The 19,207-nt window shown below is 45.6% G+C and overlaps 1 protein-coding gene across 13 annotated transcripts in view; it reads left to right on the plus strand.

Moving 5' to 3' along the window:
- LOC117429309 (acetyl-CoA carboxylase) overlaps nucleotides 1-19,207 on the plus strand; it is a 62,337-nt gene that overhangs the window by 19,690 nt on the left and 23,440 nt on the right. For 4 of the 13 annotated variants that reach the window (XM_059000931.1, XM_059000930.1, XM_059000933.1 and 1 more), the window contains 16 exons: nucleotides 516-629; nucleotides 1,550-1,663; nucleotides 2,518-2,607; nucleotides 2,701-2,819; nucleotides 4,084-4,107; nucleotides 5,452-5,595; nucleotides 5,768-5,870; nucleotides 6,416-6,523; nucleotides 8,863-8,919; nucleotides 9,310-9,354; nucleotides 11,090-11,131; nucleotides 12,312-12,527; nucleotides 13,437-13,592; nucleotides 14,530-14,772; nucleotides 17,250-17,405; nucleotides 17,697-17,843. In XM_059000931.1, the coding sequence (XP_058856914.1) occupies nucleotides 516-629; nucleotides 1,550-1,663; nucleotides 2,518-2,607; nucleotides 2,701-2,819; nucleotides 4,084-4,107; nucleotides 5,452-5,595; nucleotides 5,768-5,870; nucleotides 6,416-6,523; nucleotides 8,863-8,919; nucleotides 9,310-9,354; nucleotides 11,090-11,131; nucleotides 12,312-12,527; nucleotides 13,437-13,592; nucleotides 14,530-14,772; nucleotides 17,250-17,405; nucleotides 17,697-17,843 (1,878 nt within the window). The remainder of the gene's footprint in view (nucleotides 1-515; nucleotides 630-1,549; nucleotides 1,664-2,517; nucleotides 2,608-2,700; nucleotides 2,820-4,083; nucleotides 4,108-5,451; nucleotides 5,596-5,767; nucleotides 5,871-6,415; nucleotides 6,524-8,862; nucleotides 8,920-9,309; nucleotides 9,355-11,089; nucleotides 11,132-12,311; nucleotides 12,528-13,436; nucleotides 13,593-14,529; nucleotides 14,773-17,249; nucleotides 17,406-17,696; nucleotides 17,844-19,207) is intronic. The other 9 variants (XM_059000932.1, XM_059000935.1, XM_059000938.1 and 6 more) reach the window with 6 other exon arrangements.

A 19,207-nucleotide genomic window follows, 5' to 3' on the forward strand; every position in this document is an offset into this window, starting at 1 on the left:
TAATTGCATTTGTTACTGAATGTACTGATGCCATGCTTAAATAATGAATACAAACCACTACACAGGAAGGAGCTTCAGTAGCAACATCCTTTACATGATGAATGACTCTTGATGTATCGCTTAATATTAATCAGTGTTGAAGTCAGTGTCTCATGCACAAGTATACAAATGTTCAGGACTTGCACTTAAATGATCATTATTTCAAACACACTGTCATAAACTGTAATGTAGAACCTACCTACGTGAACGCTCTGATGAAGGAGCGAGCCGAAACGTTTGTCCAGTTGTTTTAACATCGACAGCAGTGACACTTCACTCGTCGTGATCTTCAATTCAAGTTCTCCCAGAGCACTTCTCCATCCAGGAAGATCACATTTCAACATGTATCCAGGTGTTGCTCACTGTCAGTACAAAGTGGCGATTCTTCCAAAGAGCTCCCAGCATGTAGGGCTTGCCGATCAAGGAGGTGTCTCTCAGTAACGGAACCACTCTGACCCCTGTCTTCGTTTCCGCAGGACCAGCTCTGCGGGCGCGACCCCACCCTGACCGACGAGCTGATGACCATCCTGACGGAGCTCACCCAACTCAGCAAGACCACCAACGCCAAGGTGGCCCTGCGAGCGCGCCAGGTGAGCGACACTGCCCCCTAGAGGCTCGGAGGAAGCGTGTTCAGTTCAGTTAAACGCACAGTAGTACGCTTTCTAGTTTTAAATGATTTGAATCCCTCTAAAGCACCGCCTTTCTTGTTGCATTAGCAGCCAGAGAAAGCCTAGGACAGGTCAGGGCTGCAGCCTTCCAGATAGGTCAGGGGTGCAGCCTTCCAGATAGGTCAGGGCTGCAGCCTTCCAGAGAGGTCAGGGCTGCAGCCTTCCAGAGAGGTCAGGGCTGCAGCCTTCCAGAGAGGTCAGGGCTGCAGCCTTCCAGAGAGGTCAGGGCTGCAGCCTTCCAGAGAGGTCAGGCCTCCTTGGGGTGGAAGGATCAGCCCCTTGATTTGTGTACAGCTGCTTCTTTCATCTGGCGCTGCTCAGAATCAATGTGCAATAAGCAGTGACAGTGTGGTGTTGACAGCATGTAGCAGAACACAAGACAGCACACAGCGCTGAACTGCATGGTTATCCACTGTGCCAGGGATATCGGCTGCGTCTAGAAAACCCACATGCAAAATATCGTGCATGAGAAAAGTCTTTATAAAATACAGTTTGAGATGGAGGAAAATATAGACAAAGTGACAGACCCAGTTTTCGCTATTTGAAATTAATTTACCCAAATGATGAAGTGTAACGAATACACAGATGTTTTTTTGGTTAATGTTAATTACTGTTAATTGATATCTAATTATGTGTTAATTACTGAAAATTTGCACCTAGTTTAATGAAAGCTGACGTGTAATTAAAGTTTGAAAGCACGTTAACTTCGCTCAGGCTGTAGTTATCTGCAGTTTCTCTTCACTTCATGGAGTCTGCATTGACCTGGAATAGATGGCAGTGGAGACCCTGTCTTCTCCTGGCTGCGTTCTTTCATTACCCTGTGTTACCTGCTCCTTCCCCAGGTGTTAATCGCCTCGCACCTGCCTTCCTATGAGCTTCGGCACAACCAGGTGGAGTCCATCTTCCTGTCTGCCATCGACATGTACGGGCACCAGTTCTGCATCGAGAATCTGCAGGTGGGTCTCTTCATAGCCTTGCAATGCCACCCGATATCTTGTTAACTTCATACTGTCCCATCCCATTCCATTGGCATACTGTACAATACAGTGTACTGTGCAATATTATACCATATCCCATCCAATACTATACTATACAATACTGTACATTACTGTGCAATGCAATACCATCCTATTCCATACAGTACCATACTATGCAATACTTTACCATACCAGTCCCTACCATGTACACTGTTATAGTGTTTGCACTTCAAGTGAATGTAGGCTTTCTCTTATTGTTGTAAGAGATTTTTAACCCTAAACTGCAGAAGCATTTGTATTAGAAGAGGCGCCCCACACATTAACTCAACGCAGGGTAACTAGGGCTCATGGTTGATCAAGTTTACACCTTTGTTTTAATTTACCTAAAAATGAGTTGTTGTATATTTTACATAAAATCCCGAAAATATTAAGCGTGGCATCCGGTAAGTTCACACTGGCTGCAATACAGTCTAATTCGAGTAGTATTGAAGTAGTGTTTTTGTGAATGAATTTGTTGTGTTGTTTGCATGCACAGTGCCCTGTAAAAAGGTTCTGTGGTTATCAAATAAAAAGCTGAATCCTTGTGCCCGCGGGAGCTGTATTCAGATAACAGGCTTTTCCACAGATTATTGGAAAGTGGCCTCGGAGAACAAGCGTCATCATAGGAGCTGTGGGAGCTTTCCTGCAGCGTCTGTATAGAGTATGGCACCCACAGAGAGAGGCCAACGCATTTCTGCTTGCACATCTATGGGTGGGGTGGCAGTCCGGCTCTGGGCAGAGCTGAGAAGTTGTTTAACGTTCTCCTGACTCCTGATCTTTCCCTTGATCTCCAGAAACTCATCCTGTCCGAGACGTCCATCTTTGACGTGCTTCCGAACTTCTTCTATCATAGCAACCAGGTGGTGAGGATGGCTGCTCTTGAGGTAGGTCCCTCCCCCTCCATTGTGACCCACGCAGGACTCCGTGAAGGTGTGGCCTGATCCCTCACGGCTCTGCCCCTCCTCTCTCCCGCCCAGGTGTACGTGCGCAGAGCTTACATCGCGTACGAGCTGAACAGTGTGCAGCACAGGCAGCTCAGAGACAGCACCTGTGTGGTGGAGTTCCAGTTCATGCTCCCCAGTTCTCATCCCAACAGGTAACGAGCCCAGGACCAGGCTGCCTTCACTCTTCAACGTTTGCTCTAGATAATTTACGTTTTGTCTCTTGCTTTGAAAATAAAAATGTTTATGAAAAAACAGCGATCAGCGTAACAAAAAAAATCATCTGTATAGGAATGTTTCTGCATTCTGGAGGACTTGATGAAAAATTAAGAGACAGAATTCAGTAAAACTCAGTGCTGGAAAGGAGAAACAAGCACCAGACATGATTTAAAAATGAAAATATAAATACAGCAGGGATAAACTGAATTGAGTTACAGATCACAGTTAAATAAACCCAGTGCCCCAGACGTGTTTGTGTTTGTTGTTCAGCTGTTCAGTTCTGTTGTGTCTGTCTCTCTGATTCCTCTATTATGAGCTTCAACCCTGCCTCACACGAGCACACAGCACTAGTCTATGGCTTGTTGCCTAAAACTCACTGTTTGCATGCACCTGGCTTTTTCAACTAAAATCTTACAGGAATGAGAGCACTTGAGAAATGAAATCTAAATCTAAAACAAGAGCGAATCGCTGAGGCCCTGTAACAGAATAAGTGTGGATCGATGGTACAAGGCCAGGAGAAACTGATTGCATGTGATCAGGGAGCAGCCAATCATGACGAGCGCGTGCACATGTGGGGAGCCACAGAACAGACTGCAGCCAGCTGTATGTGAAACAACGGAGACAAGCCCAGTAAAAACAGCATCACAAACCGCCCTGAATGTACCACACCCAGAGAGAGAGATGCATTACAGTTAACCTCTTGCACATCTTTTGACTAGAGGTGGAATTTGAATTGGACGTACACATGTAACTGGCTCAGTGAGCGGAGCGTAATGACAAAACGCAAAATAAAATGATTCATGTTTCGTTAAACTTGGAAGAAGCATCTTAGGGTGGGTTTTAGACCCTTTTGTCTTTGACTACAAATGACTTGCAAATCTTTTTAATCGCATGCTACGCACGTTTTTAGAGAATATAGACAGGTACTGCAAAAGTCTTTGAGACACATCAGGAATTAAATATATCATTTCTGTAAGAAGACAGCTCTACGTCTTTACGCTCCGAGCTGACACACACGCACGCACGCACACACACACTGAGACACGCACGCACACACACACAAACACACTGATACACACACTCACATGCACGCACACTGACACACACACACACACGCTCGCTCGCTCAGGATCAATGACTGCGTCCTCTCTTGTGTTGGCTGGCATTAACCAATCAATAATCAATGTTGTTTGATTGCAGAGGGAACATCCCCACTCTTAACAGGTATTGTACAAATTACTTATTTTTTTTTTCAATGCAGTTGCTAGAATCTAGAATTGTTGCATAGTTGTACAGTGTAGTTATATGGGGGGAGGGGGCTGTCAAACCTTGAATAAAGACCACATGATCTAAAAAAGTGACCCCACACACAGTGCACTTCCCATGGTAGAAATCATCTCACTATACAGGTTAGAGACCGTCAGGAGCATGTGGTCCTCTCAGTGGTTCTTGCCAGCAGGTTTGACTTGTTCAAAATGATAATTGGGTGAATGTTGTCGTGTTTGCTTATGGCTAATAGCTTCTAACAGGTGCAGAGGTAAACAAAACAGTGCTGTTCTAAACAATGCTGTTCTAATGTAGCATGGCATTAATTGGCATTAGTTGGCATTTAGCAGTGAAGTAATCCTGTGTGTTTGTACATGTCTTGTATGTTGTGCTGTTTTATAGAATTGAAAATGTGTATATATATTGTGATGTCCTGCAGGCAATGTACAATGCATTGAGTATATTTAGTAGTTTCTAGTTTTGCATCATCATGAGCATACTGCGTGTTCAAAAACCTTAAAGCAAAGTGTTTGCCACTGCAGCTGGGGACTGACTGGAGCTGTGCTTATTAGAAGTCATTCCATTTCAGTAGTTTAAGAGCATCGTCCCCTTAAGGGTGCTGAGGACGCGCATCCTGGTTTGAATATGCTGAGAGTGTTGAAGGTGCTCTTCTTCATCTCATTTGTCTTCTTGTTCCCTGAGAACTTGCTTTCCCAGTTTCCAGTGATTAAAGTTGGGAGACGGCTGCTCTCAATTGCAGGGTTGTGTAATGCTGAGTTGCCTCCTCGCACTGTCCTCACTTTGTTCAGGGCTGTGCTGACGGACACAGAAGCACGTTGGGTGTTTGCTAAGTATCTTAGAAGCGCGTGTTGTAATTAGTCTTGTGTGATGGGAGCTGCACCCCTGTCTGTGCAGACCCAGTCACAGCAGGCTGGGGATCCAGATTCAAGATGTTCAGGGGGGAGGGGCTGCTGGTTTGTACCGCATGGTACCGCTGATACAGGTTCTTTCTAATATCACGGTCTGTCAACCTCTTCATTATTAACACCAGCCTGAAAATACCTGGCTGTGCAACCCCTGTGCCAGGAGATTTCTGTCAGTGTTTCGAGGGAATCTCAAAGGATTGCCAGGGTCTAGGACGGGCATTTTCTGTGAGAGGGTCAACATTTAACAAACATTTAGAGGTTGAAGGGGAAAGCTAGAGGGGCGGGGGGGGGCACTGTTTGTTCTCATTTCCCCCCTCTGAAGTTAAAACAAGCCCAGTGATGAGGATGTTAACAGCCTGTTTGTGTCGTGATCCAGGATGTCATTTGCGTCGAACCTGAACCACTACGGGATGCTGCATGTGGCGAGCGTGAGTGATGTGCTGCTGGACACATCCTTCACCCCGCCCTGCCAGCGCATGGGGGCCATGGTCTCCTTCCGCTCCTTCGACGACTTCATGAGGTGAGGGCTCATTTCAATTACGCATTTATCAATTACGTGCTTAAAAACCACGCCAAGATGCCAAGGTGGTGCAGAGTTGAAGCTCTTTCCGAAGATGAATTCGGGAACAGGAAGCCGTCTAACTGAAATGTTTTATTGGTGCCGATGGCTTTTTATTATTTTTTTCTTTTAGAAACTTTGATGACGTGATGAGCTGCTTCTACGGATCCCCACCTCCCAGCCCCACATTCCCGGAGCCCGGCCACTCTGCCCTGTACTGTGAGGAGAACAGCAAGGTGAGAATGCAGAGATCCCACCGCTGCCACCAGTACTGAGCAAGCAGCCCAGAGCACACAAGCAATGCCCTTCTGTCGAGGGGCACCTGCTTCTCACAGTCAACACATTGGAGCCAACGCTTTCTCCGGCTTTTTCTGTATTCTTTCAGTATGAACACAAGCCTGCTGTAAAAAGTAATGGGTTGGGAATGATAAAGAAAAGTTACTGAATGCTACTTATCCAGAGCTGTGGTGTAAGTTTGTGCTATTTAAACGAGGTCAGGGAAAACGCATTATCTGTGTTCTCCATTATGTGAAGTATTTAAGTTGTACCTTGCAAATGCACTGAAAATGGCCGGTTTCAGTAGATGGGAGCAGGTATTAAGAGCTACTTAGAGTCTCGACAGGCTGCTGGAGTGGATCTCCAGTCCAAACAATCCCACCCAGGATTGTAATTTGGTTATATCTCATCTCATTTCCTTAGCTATGTCATGGTGACAGAATGAGCCTGTTACCTTGGTAATATCTGAAGACCGGCATTATCTCTAATTTGTTTTAAATTACAGAGCGTCCAAGATGAGTCCATTCACATCCTGAATGTGGCCATTAAGACAGACAGTGATATTGAGGATGATGCACTGGCTGCCATGTTTAAACAGTTCACTCAATCAAAGGTGAGCACTGCACTGTACTGGGAGGGGAAGGGAGAAGGTGTTCTGTGTTCTTGCAGGAAATTCTTATTGAGATGCATGGTACCTGTGAAAACATTATGGATCAAACTCAATTAAAAATTAAACGTTCATATTGTCTTATATCTTTTTCAATTTGCACTCTATAGTTTTATACAGTGCCTAAAACTGAATGTAAAATCATTGTACATAAAGCAGTTGGAGACCTCTAGAGTGATCTCTTGATGGGTATCTGTGTGCAGAACGTATGCATGGACGCTATGTATAGAAATGTATTTGTACTGAATGTGGGCTTGTAATCCACTCTGAATGACCTCTGTTTCCTTTTGTATGTGTGGATGCATGTTTGTGCCGTTTATCTTTTAACAGTCCTGCAACATACCTTTTATAGTGTTTACAGAAATATTTAATGGATTAAAAAAATAATCTTTTCAGCATGTACATGCATGCATAATATACCAGTTGAGTTGAAAGAGACCTAATTCCCCTGCCCTGGAGATTTCTCAAACTCATCTTCAACTTTGTGACTGTGGCTCCTTGTCTCTGGAAAGACACCTGGAAGAAGGCGGGACCGGCGCCACTTTGAACCCTTCTTTATCCGACAGCGTCCGTGCTGCTCGCACGCGGCGTACAGAGATGTGTCTGAAGTTGCGGGGGAAAGGGAGGAGAGGGAGCGTGATAAACCTTCACGCAGGAAAGCTAGATTCCCTCCTAAGAGGATTACTTACTGTAAAAAGGTAGCCGTCATTTAGTTAAAGGCTTACAACTCGGCAGAATAGCGGCGCAGTCAGAGTGTAGGTATTTGGTAACCCGTAACATCCTGAAAATACCAGCCTCTGCATTCTCTTCAGCACCCAGAAGACGTGGTTTTTTACATTTTATTTTCAATATGCACATCATTTCTATCAGCACTCGAGGGCTAGAGAGATATTACACGTTTCATCATTTTAATCTCCATCACCAATAAAAAGACCTCTTTTAACTTGCATTAGTAGAGCTTATTTAGAAGAAAAAAAAAAGAAAAATGTAATAGTCTAAATAAAGCTTATACAGCCCTTTTGAAATGGATCCGAGTACTGGATTCATAAAATAGGTGTTCCTGTTTTCTCTTCCAGAGCCTAGTGTTTTTAGGTCATTGATAGTATTGCTAGTAGAATTTGAACTGCTGTTTCTGGTTACTAAAGCAGTTATCTGTATAATAAATACATTGTTTTACCAGAAATCTCCTTTACACTGAACTGTTGTATTGGTAACCCAGAAACAGAGTATACATGCATATCCTCGCGTGCAATAAAGGGTTAAACAAAAGTTTGCACGAGCCAAGGAAAAAAAAAACGTGGAACTCCTCAACACTCCTGAAGGGTATGAAGATGTGGCGACACAGACAGACGCTGTGCTGAGAATCACTATTGTGTAAATGGCCTTCCTACCCAGCATGGTCTCTTTGAAATTAGGATCATAACGCCCCCCCCCCCCCCCCCCCCCCCCCCCCCATCCCCAATGAGGCTGCAGCAGTTTGTGTAAATAGAGTTGCTCCAGGTAACTGATGACCTAATCTCGCTGTAATAACCAGGGCCACGCTGTGTGAATTCTCTGCTTTCTATAATGCAATCAGAGTCCCGTGGCTGTGCCGTCATTATCTGCCACTTGTTGTACGTTGTGTTTGTTTGAGAATTAAAGCCGCTGCCTGAGATTGTGATGCAGGAACGTTTCTGACAGACGAGCCACGGAGCACGGGTTCCCCATTAAGAGGGAATGTTAAGTGAGTGCACAGCGTTACATACAAGTGAAATGCGGAGAGTCTAGCTCCTGCAAATAAAACACGCCCTGGCCTCGGAGACGTTCTCAAACGAGTTTCTCGTATCGAAATGCAATTTTGAAACCATGAGGTGCGCGTGGCAATCATTTACTGTAGCTTGCACGGATTTTATTGGTACGGTTTTGGAAAGCTGTAAGAAGCTCCCTGATTTTCTGAACAGTGTTTATTCCTAATCCTGGCCAGTTTTCAGAGCAGTGTATTCAGAAGGAAGACTCGGGTGTTGATGCTAATTGGAGTGAAAAGCTGTTTGCTTGGCACGCTTCAGTCAGCACTGACACACCAGTGTACGGCTGTAAACTTGGTTTAGATTATTCGTTTTCATGGGGGGGAGGGGTCCTTAAACTCTCTTTCATTTCATTTCAGCCATCACAGGGGCCTGGGATTTCTTATTGCCTGCTATTATAATGAAGCAAAGCAATGAAAGTTTTCCGATCTTCACAATACTCTGAATCAGACCTCACATGCTGGGTTTTATTCATTTTGTGTTTATTGATTTCTTTTTCAGAAATCTCTATTGATTGACAATGGGATTCGTAGACTCACCTTCCTGGTTGCTCAAAAGGTATTTAAACCCTTGGGGGAAAAAAGGTGTTTAAACACTTGAAAAGTCAAATGTGATTTAAATATAAATATATAGAAAGGTGTATATGTCATTGTTACTTTCCTGTTTTACCTGCAGCCTTGCTTCTGAATTGCTTGTATAATGAAAATGAAAATAAATAGAATTACCACAGAGAACCCTTTTTATCTGAACTCCCCCTCTTACAAGCCTCTCTCCGACCCCACAGCAGTTTGGATAGAAGGGATTCCCCTGTACGTTTTGCTTTTTATTTTAAAATTTTGATTCTGTAATTTGTTTTAATTTGTTAATCCCGCTATTCATTGCTAGTTGTTTTCTCTTCTTTCTGTCTCTCTCTCTCTGTCTTTTTCCCCCCTTATTTTGCGCTAAAAGGATTTCAGAAAGCAGGTCAACTGTGAGGTGGATCAGAGATTCCACGTAAGTAGAAACAAAAAGTTTCGCAGGCCGCTCTGTCTGGTGGCTTACTGTTCTTTTTAAAAACAACTGTTTCAGAAAAAAATGTTCTTCATCGCACCCTAAAGCCTGGTCTTTCAGTGTGTTGAACAGACTCCCAATGCTCGATACATTCAGCTTTGTTTCCTAAAGACAGCGTTTTGGGCCAGTGAAGGCGTGCTCCAATCACACTCCTCCCCATTCAGAAACCTGGATGCATGTTAGTGAGGTTTCATTTGCCTCCTCTAATTCTCGGATTACGGCTTTGCCTTTGTTTGATTAGATGAGAACAGACCTTGATTATAATAAGAGCAGTTTTGTTTTGTAGCCCTCGGTGGTAATTACTGTAGTTGCTGTGTCCCGTCTTAATTACGAGACTCTGTGTCTCTCTGTCTCTGAGAGGAGACCCTGGGTTTCCTCGACCCCCCCTCCTGACTAAATCAAATCCTATTAAATCAGCCACCATGCTGGATTCTTGGCTCCCATTGACTAGCAGTGTGAAGAAATGCATTGTGATGCACTCTATCCTGTCTTTTTTTCATTTGGGATTCGTGGGACAAACGGTTGTTTTAAGACAGTCGTTGCGTGTTAGGAAAAGGCTGAATTGTAAATGCCATTTAGGAGGTTCTGAGGGTTAGGGTTATTGGCACTGTATTCAGAAGCTCAGCCTTGGCCTCATATTAATGGGAATCAGGAGTGCTAGTGTAAGGCAGCCATAGCCCTGCTATAGCGCTACTGGATTGCATGAATCTGTAGCGATGTTTGTGATTGAATCCAGGCCCTTGCTGGCTCGTTGTCAGCCTTGGTTAATAGTGCTTGAAAGCCATTTCTTAACGCTGCAGCAGCTGTAAAGATGGACAAAACTGTAGTTGCTGAGAAACAGCCAAGTGGGCCCGTAACCTGTCTCCTCTGGGTTACACAACGCTCTGCCATGCTGGCGTTCTCTCGTATTTACAGGCTTGCTAATTGCCAGGCAGCATGGCCCTGAGGAAGGAAGGGAGGCTCTTCCAGTAGGCACCCAATCTTCTCCTCGTGTTCGGCGGTGAGCACTGCTATTAGGAATTCGCTCTCCAGGATCGTTTTCTAATCTCCGGATTCGCAGGGCGTCTCCACAGGCTCGTTTAAGGGAATTATTCAGATTGTTTCCATAACGCTGATGTGATTATCACCCAGCGGGACCCCGTGCCCCTGCGAGGCAGGTCTAGCTTCACAATATTCCATGTGTGCTTTCAGATTGAACTGATATTAAACAAGGAGGGGAGGAGGGGAGGAGGAAGGGGGGGTGCAAACCTCCGCTAACGCATCCATTAGCTTGTTCTGTCAAACTTTTAATCACAGTCTATACAATTTTCCACACTCCCAGTTTCACAGTGCAGCCACAGCTTCTCCCCTCTGGAAAGCCATTAACTTTTGTTTTATAAATAAGTTGAGTGGGATGTGAAAGAATTGCTAAATTGTTAATGTGTTTGGGGGAGGGGAGTGGGGGGGGGTTCTTTTAGACGATCGCATTAGTGTGTGTGTGTTTTTTTGTTCTTTATGGTTGCACACACGCTCTCTTGCTTTTCAGATCGGGTTCGTTTCTTGGTAGCTTGCTTCGCCCGTAGGCTAAACGCTGTTTTATTTATAATGTCTTCTGGGGTTTTATAATGTGGCAAGCACAGGGCTTTCTTCTGTGTGATAATATAACTGGCTTTTCTTATTTTTGTTCCCACACAAACAGAGAGAATTCCCCAAGTTCTTCACGTTCCGTGCCCGGGACAAGGTAAGTGTGTGCCTGTGCTAGACCCCCTTGAGGGATTTGCAGACAGGAAGGTGACATCACACAGTACTTTTCTCTTCACCCTCCCACCTTCAGTTTCTGCCGCGTGACATTTTCAGAGAGGAGTTCTGTAAAAAAAAAAAAAAAAAGTAGTGCGATGTATTTTTTTTTAGGTGATACCTTTTTAATTGGACCAGCCAGAATATGTAACAAAACGGTTTGTTTAAGTGAGAAATGGAAAGTGAAGGCAAAGAAAAGTCTGGCAGGTTTATTTTTGTCATTGATTTTGAATCCGGAGCACTGGAGCTCGCTGTCTGTCACTGTTCCCGTCATTAGAACAGACCCCAAGGTGGAAAGCCAGCACTGAAAGAAACGATTGTGTGAACTGGAGCAAGAGGCACCTGGAAGCAGTAAAAGTGCTGGAGAGAGAGCAGCTGCCCTTCTCCTCAGTCCCGTCGCGTTGCTGTTGTATAGAAAGGGCCTCCACACCCAAACTGGGGGCTTTTACTTTGTGCCTGTATATTTCTGGATTTCTTCTTATTGTTATTGTCGTACCTATCGGTGCGCGTCCCGACACTTGCAATGTATCTTGATATATGATGGCATTCTCTTCCCTTGAGTGCCTTTTCAACCACTAAAGCTGCCTGACTCATTACAATAATGAACTTTATAATTATTTCCCCATAGAGAGGAATGACTCCCATTAATAGTATTTGATTGCCTTTTATTTAATTTACTTAGCCTAGCTGCTAGCTTGTGGGCATTTTCCAGCTCAGTAAAATAACTATATTCCTCAGGCAGCCCTTGTTCCCATTTAAAGTAAAGTGAATTAACTTATTTCGCTGAGGGATTTTTTGCACTCGGGGTGGGGACGGTTTAGAAAGTTAGTAATTTAGCTCAAAACAAAAGCAAATATGCCATCAACAATCTAGAAATATCGTAAGAAAATATTATTACTGCATTGTAAAAAAACAAGCCCAGTTGTTTCGTGTTGCATTGTTATTCTTGAGTATGGGGTTGGCTTGTTCCCGTACATTGTTGTTCTGTTTTGTTGAGCTCTCTTTGTATGCGTGCTCGCACTGTTGAGATGGGTCTGCTGGCCCGGCAGTCACAGAGTGTATGATTGACTATGGCTCCTGCTGTCTGTCTAAGCTTGCTTCCTGCCCTTGTCTTGCCCTCTCAGTTCGAGGAGGATCGGATCTACAGACACCTGGAGCCCGCCCTGGCCTTCCAGCTGGAGCTGAACCGCATGAGGAACTTCGAGCTCACCGCCATCCCCTGCGCCAACCACAAGATGCACCTGTACCTGGGAGCGGCCCGGGTGGAGGTGGGCATCGAGGTCACGGACTACCGCTTCTTCGTGCGAGCCATCATCCGCCACTCTGACCTGGTCACCAAGGTGGGTCTGAGCCCCGCCCACGAGCCTCGCCTCTCCTCTCCCCTGAGCAGAGCCTCTCCTCTCCTTCTCTCCTCTCCCCTGAGCCTCTCCTCTCCTTCTCTCCTCTCCCCTGATCCTCTCCTCTCCTCTCCCCTGAACCTCTCCTCTCCTTCTCTCCTCTCCCCTGAGCCTTTCCTCTCCTCCTATCCTCTCCCCTGAGCCTCTCCTCTCCTTCTCTCCTCTCCCCTGAACCTCTCCTCTCCCCTGAGCCTTTCCTCTCATCTCCCCTGAGCCTCTCCTCTCCCCTGAGCAGAGCCTCTTCCCTGCCTCTCCTCTCCTTCTCTCCTCTCCCCTGAGCCTCTCCTCTACTTTACTCCTCTCCCGAGCCTCTCCTCTCCTTCTCTCCTCTCCCCTGAGCCTCTTCTCTCCTTCTGTCCTCTCCCCTGAGCCTCTCCTCTCCTTCTCTTCTCTCCCCTGAGCCTTTCCTCTCCTTCTCTCCTCCTATGTTTTAATCAGATTTATACTTTTGGAAATCGATAAACGTGATTAAATGTACTGCAAAATCCACTTACCAGGGATGGGAAATTAGAACCTTTATCAACAGCAACAATAGCAACTGCCTGGGCTTTATAATGGAGTGCCTTTCATTACACAGTGATCACAAAGAGCCGTGGAACAAAACACAATCCCTGCAGAACGTTCTCAACAAAGAGAACTGAAGCATGCGAGCAGCTTTTTCATTTTATTATTTTTTTTAACCAGGTTTTAATGTTTTAATAAACACTGATAAATTCTAGGGTTGAATTTTATATGAGATATAAGAAAATGAAAGTGAAGGTTCCTCGGCACTGCTCCCAAACGTATCTGCGGATGCTGTTGGCTCGGGGGCTCTCAGGACAGCTCCCCTGTAATGCCATTGCTGCCCTGCAGGAGGCATCGTTCGAGTACCTGCAGAATGAGGGCGAGCGGCTGCTGCTGGAGGCCATGGATGAGCTGGAGGTGGCGTTCAACAACACCAACGTGCGCACCGACTGCAACCACATCTTCCTGAACTTCGTCCCCACAGTCATCATGGACCCCTCCAAGGTGAGAGCAGCACCCAGACAGCAGCATTACAGCAATGAGACAGAGCCTATATAAAGAACAGGAGTGTCAGTCCCTGAAGGTAACCACACCCAGACAGCATCCACACCCAGACAGCATCCACACCCAGACAGCATCCACACCCAGACAGCATCCACACCCAGACAGCAGCATTACAGCAATGAGACAGAGCCTATATAAAGAACAGGAGTGTCAGTCCCTGAAGGTAACCACACCCAGACAGCATCCACACCCAACAGCAGCATTACAGCAATGAGACAGAGCCTATATAAAGAACAGGAGTGTCAGTCCCTGAAGGTAACCACACCCAGACAGCATCCACACCCAGACAGCATCCACACCCAGACAGCATCCACACCCAGACAGCATCCACACCCAGACAGCAGCATTACAGCAATGAGACAGAGCCTATATAAAGAACAGGAGTGTCAGTCCCTGAAGGTAACCACACCCAGACAGCATCCACACCCAGACAGCAGCATTACAGCAATGAGACAGAGCCTATATAAAGAACAGGAGTGTCAGTCCCTGAAGGTAACCACACCCAGACAGCATCCACACCCAGACAGCATCCACACCCAGACAGCATCCACACCCAGACAGCATCCACACCCAGACAGCAGCATTACAGCAAGCTGAGACAGAGCCTATATAAACCAAAGTTAGATATTAGTTCAGGGTTAGGGTTAAACTAATATGTTTATAAATTGTCCCAGTTTTATTTGTCATCCCTACAATGATAGACTATGATTTAATATTGATTGATGGTAAAAAGGACATGACCTCACTCTGAGTGATGTTCTATTTGTTTTTGGTGTACTGGTGTATTGTTATTGAATCTTAATTCTGTCATAATCATGTTCTAACTGTAATCTGATATGGCGTGGTAGAATATCATTTGCTGAATGCTGAATTACAGATCGAGGAGTCGGTGCGCTCCATGGTGATGCGCTACGGCAGTCGTCTCTGGAAGCTGCGGGTCCTTCAGGCTGAGCTGAAGATCAACATCCGGCTGACCCCCACCGGCAAGGCCATCCCCATCCGCCTGTTCCTGACCAACGAGTCGGGCTACTACCTGGACATCAGCCTGTACAAGGAAGTGACCGACTCTCTCACTGGACAGCTGGGCCACTCCGACCGACAGGTGAGGCCCCGAGCACAGGTACAGTATAACACTCCGCTCCGCTCCTCTCCTCTCTTTACAGAGCAGTGCATTGGGTGACTTCTGAAGCTGCTCGACCAGCCCCAGTATTTTAACCAACCCCAGAGTTTCAAACTCTCAAGCAAAGACTAGTGGGTTCCCGTTGTCTTGCTGTAGCCCAAAATGAACAGTCCTGCAGAGAAAGAACTCACAGGGGGACAGGTTCCATGTGATTACAAAGAAAGAACTCACAGGGGGACAGGGTCCATGTGATTACAAAGAAAGAACTCACAGGGGGACAGGGTCCATGTGATTACAAAGAAAGAACTCACAGGGGGACAGGGTCCATGTGATTACAAAGTAACCTCCGAAATCACCCAATGACACTGACACACCGATGTTTACTTCATAGAGCCTCTTTTTAAAGATGGCTGGTTTTATATAAAAGAAAAGCATTTATTTAACATGAACTACTCTTTCAGTGATGCAGAAATAATGATCGTAAAATGACTGGATTGCAGACTTTTCACTCGTACTGTACAGCTGTGGACAAAAGTTTTGCATCACCCTATCGAATGAACTGATGTTGCTTCGTAAAGTCGAGTGAAACCTGCTGAATAACGTTACGTTAACATACAGAATTTCATGCCGCTTTGTAGTTTTCCATATACTTAAACTGACAAAAACTGAAAAATGTGACATTTCGAAATCTAACATGAAATACTGTACTACTATTATGGCTTCCAGCAGACTTTTGCAATATCATTTTGTAGTTAAATAAAAGATCTGAATTATGTTCATATATATATATATATATGTATTCTATTTTTTTTTTAATTGTCTCAATCCTAAAATTCTAGGTGATGCAAAACATTTGGCCAGAGCTGTCGGTACAGTAGGATGGTGTTTTATTTATAAACTCTCAATAAACTAGGAAAGTGAACAAGAGCACTTTCTCCCCTCTCCATTAAAGAGGAAGTAGCGGGGTTCTGAAAAGTGAACCGTTCCACATCCCCACGTGTTGCTACGACTGTTTAAATAACGTACCAGTCATTTTTCTTTTCATCGTTAACATCCTGACAGCGTTTTACACATATAACTTTAAAGTCTGCTTCAAGGCTCTTTTCAGAATGGCCTCTCTAGTGCACTGCGGTTTGAGATCTGTCCTCTAAATCACTGCAGGAGGGGCGATCAAAAACAAATAAAAACCATTACAGCAAGTGCTCTGGCTTTTCTGTTCCGTACCACATTGTGGATCGTTATCGCTGTGTTACCTGTTTGACAATGTGGGCAATAATCCTGACACTGTCGGTGCACTAGAGCAGACATTTGGAAAAGAGCTTTGAAACAGACTTTAAAGTTATATGTGTAAAACGCTGTCAGGATGTTAACAATGAAAAGAAAAATAACTGGTACGTTATTTAAACTGCTGTAGCAACATGTGGGGACGTGGAACTCTAAATTTAAGATCTCTAAGATACTGTAGTTTATATTTAAAAAATATATAAATATATGTTGGGTTTTGCATTGCGACACAAAACATCTGTTGCTGATATTGGTTTCATTGGCGTACTACCGCTATTGAAATGTAATGAAAGGGATGTGTTTATTTGCCTGTTTTTTTAACTCAAAATGTAGTTTTGTGAAAGGTCGGGACGCGATTCCTGTCTCCGCGCTGACCTTTTATTCTCAATGCACTGCGTCGTGTTATTCAAAGAGGCGAATCTCGTCTTTAATAAATACAGTGGGGGGGGGGGTGGGGGGAGGATTTCATTTTCTTTCCATTTAAAGTTGCTGGATACTGTTAAATATGGACTCGGTTATAGCTTATTGTAAGAAGCCTTTTTAATTAACTCATATCATTGTAGCTTCAAGGCAAACTCATTCTTGTCACCAAATAATGGGACCATTTGAATTGCAGGATTTGTGACAAAAAGTCCTTTTTCATTACAAAATGGCCTTTTTTCCGCCTAGTTCCTACATAAGAGAGAGACAGGGAATGGAATAGAAAAATACTTCTGTGTGGTTCATGGGAAGGCAGCTGCTTTTGAAATTCTCCCATAGGCGTCCCTTTTCTTTAAGCATACGCTATTGCACAGACACATCTCCAGAATATTTACCTGCATGTTCAACAACTTTTAAAACAGACGCCCCCTACTGTAACTTTTTTTAAAATCATGCAAACATGCTTTTATATTTGTCCATTCTGTGAACAGAACTTTGCAGTCTACTGCTTCATAACAACAGGCAATGCATTATACTGTACGATGCAGCACAGAATGCTTTTGAATACGTATCTCTGTGCACTGTACAAGTTTATTACACCTCCCTGCTCTCGTTTTCGATTGGGTAAAAGTTCAGAAAGACGCATCTGTCTGTTGGCTGCTGGGTCAGATGGATCTTTTGTAAGGGGCACAGGGAGGCTTAGCCAGGACAGGGCTGGCAGCTCACTGAGTGGGGCTACTGAAGCGCTGAGCGCTGCGCTGCTTTCATTCCAGATCATGTTCCAGGCATATGGAGACAAGCAGGGCCCTCTCCACGGCATGCTAATCAACACACCCTACGTCACCAAGGACCTGCTGCAGTCCAAGCGCTTCCAGGCACAGTCCCTCGGCACCACCTACGTCTACGACTTCCCGGAGATGTTCAGACAGGTACCTGCGGCTTTCCATTGGACACACTGGGACACTCCATACTGCACAGCATACAATAGGCACTGTTGATTGTGAAAGGAAAATAAAAATCGTACAAAACAGTAATTAACACGTCCACCTAAGTTGTATCTTTTTGTTTTTGTAACTTTTAAGTCATTGTTTTTTCCTTTAGCCCAAAGTAAAGTTTGACAGATGGGGCCCAGTGTTGGTCGTATTGACTTTACATTCGCCGAAGCGTTGTCGTTTGTTTGAATTCCTTGTTGATTTTTGGTTGTCCCGTCTTTCTCGCAGTCTTTGCTGAAGCTCTGGGAGTCTGCTGATGCCTACACCCATCTTCCCAAGTGCCCTCTGCCCTCTGACCTCCTGACCTACACAGAGTTGGTGCTGGACCCCCAGGGACAAATGGTCCAGATGAACCGGCTGCCCGGAGGAAACGAGGTGGGTGAGACAGCGGAGGCAGAGCGCTCCGTAAAGCTTCGGCCATTGCATCCTGTCTGTGTGGCACTGAGACCGATTCAATACTGAACTGGAAATGATCAATTAGAAATCCCTGCAAGCGATGGAGTCTTCTTCCAATCTCCCCCTGTGGTGAATAGCATGTATTAAGCACTGCTACGATAGGGAAACCCTCTCCCCTAATGCCTGAACCCTAACAAGCCCATCAGCACAGGCATTGGCTTGCAGGCAGTAACAGCCACTGCAGGGGGGCTGCAGAGGGACTGCACTGCAGATGGATGAAGCAGACGCAATGCCCCAGCAGCCAGTAAGGAGTTTGAAGTGGGGAGTGCTAGTCCAGTGCCTCACTGCAGTTCTGCTCTGCTTCTCCGTGACTGATGGCGTGTTGTGGGGGAGAGGAGCGGGCGCAGTGGCCTCAGTGCCGGGTTCGTTCTGATGGAATCCGGAGCTGGGATTCCCAGAGGGAACGCTGCCCCAGCCCGGCTGAGATTAACCTCGCAGAGCCGCTGGCTTTCCCTGCATTCTCCTGCTTCCCTGTCCACCATCAACACTGTAATTATCCTAGTGTGTCAATAGGCAGAGATGTCCCAGGATTCCACATTGATTACTCTGCCCTATCTCCTTCACGGCTTCCCCACAGCACCCCCTAGTGGGAGCCGCTGGGAGCTGCGAGATGAGCAGCCCCGACCTGTCTCGCCTCGCTCCAGTGGGCTCACAGATCCTGAATGTGGCTCCATTAGGCCACAGCATGCATCCGCTCCTGCAGCGGACTCCGGCACAGCGGGGCTCGGAGCGGGGTGCTGACACTAATAAGCAGGGGGATGAGGATCGTCTCCCGTGAGAGAGAGGGCTCTTTCAGAGGGTTAATTCGGTCCTCAAGACACCCTTCGTTTAATCTGTTCTTCATTGCCGCGCTCAGATTCCCATGGAGAGAACAGGCAGGCTTAATTAATCACACCCGTAATGCAGGGAGCTGAGGCCGGGTTTATACAGCGCAGAGGATTATGATCAACGCTGGTACAGGACAGAACTGGAGACTCAGTCTGCTGGGGAAACACAGAAATATGTCAGAGCAGCTATCAGCTGTCCTGCCCCATTAAACCATGGCCATTACACATTCAACCAGGTCAAGACTGGGGGGCCAAGGCAGGATTGTACATTCGACTCAAGACCACTCCAGGTGTATTCACATTCATTTTCCTAAGCATCCTACAGTTGCACGCTGTTTCCTATAGGTGTCTCTCTTTTTCTTCTGAAGACTTTGCTCTTCCCTGTAAGGCACTGTGTTTTTATGGTATGCAGTTTCAGTGTTGAATTGGGCTTATCATTCTTAGACTGGGAGAGGA

This window comes from Acipenser ruthenus, chromosome 26 (assembly GCF_902713425.1).
Source record: "Acipenser ruthenus chromosome 26, fAciRut3.2 maternal haplotype, whole genome shotgun sequence".
NCBI classification, from domain to species: Eukaryota; Metazoa; Chordata; class Actinopteri; order Acipenseriformes; family Acipenseridae; genus Acipenser; species Acipenser ruthenus.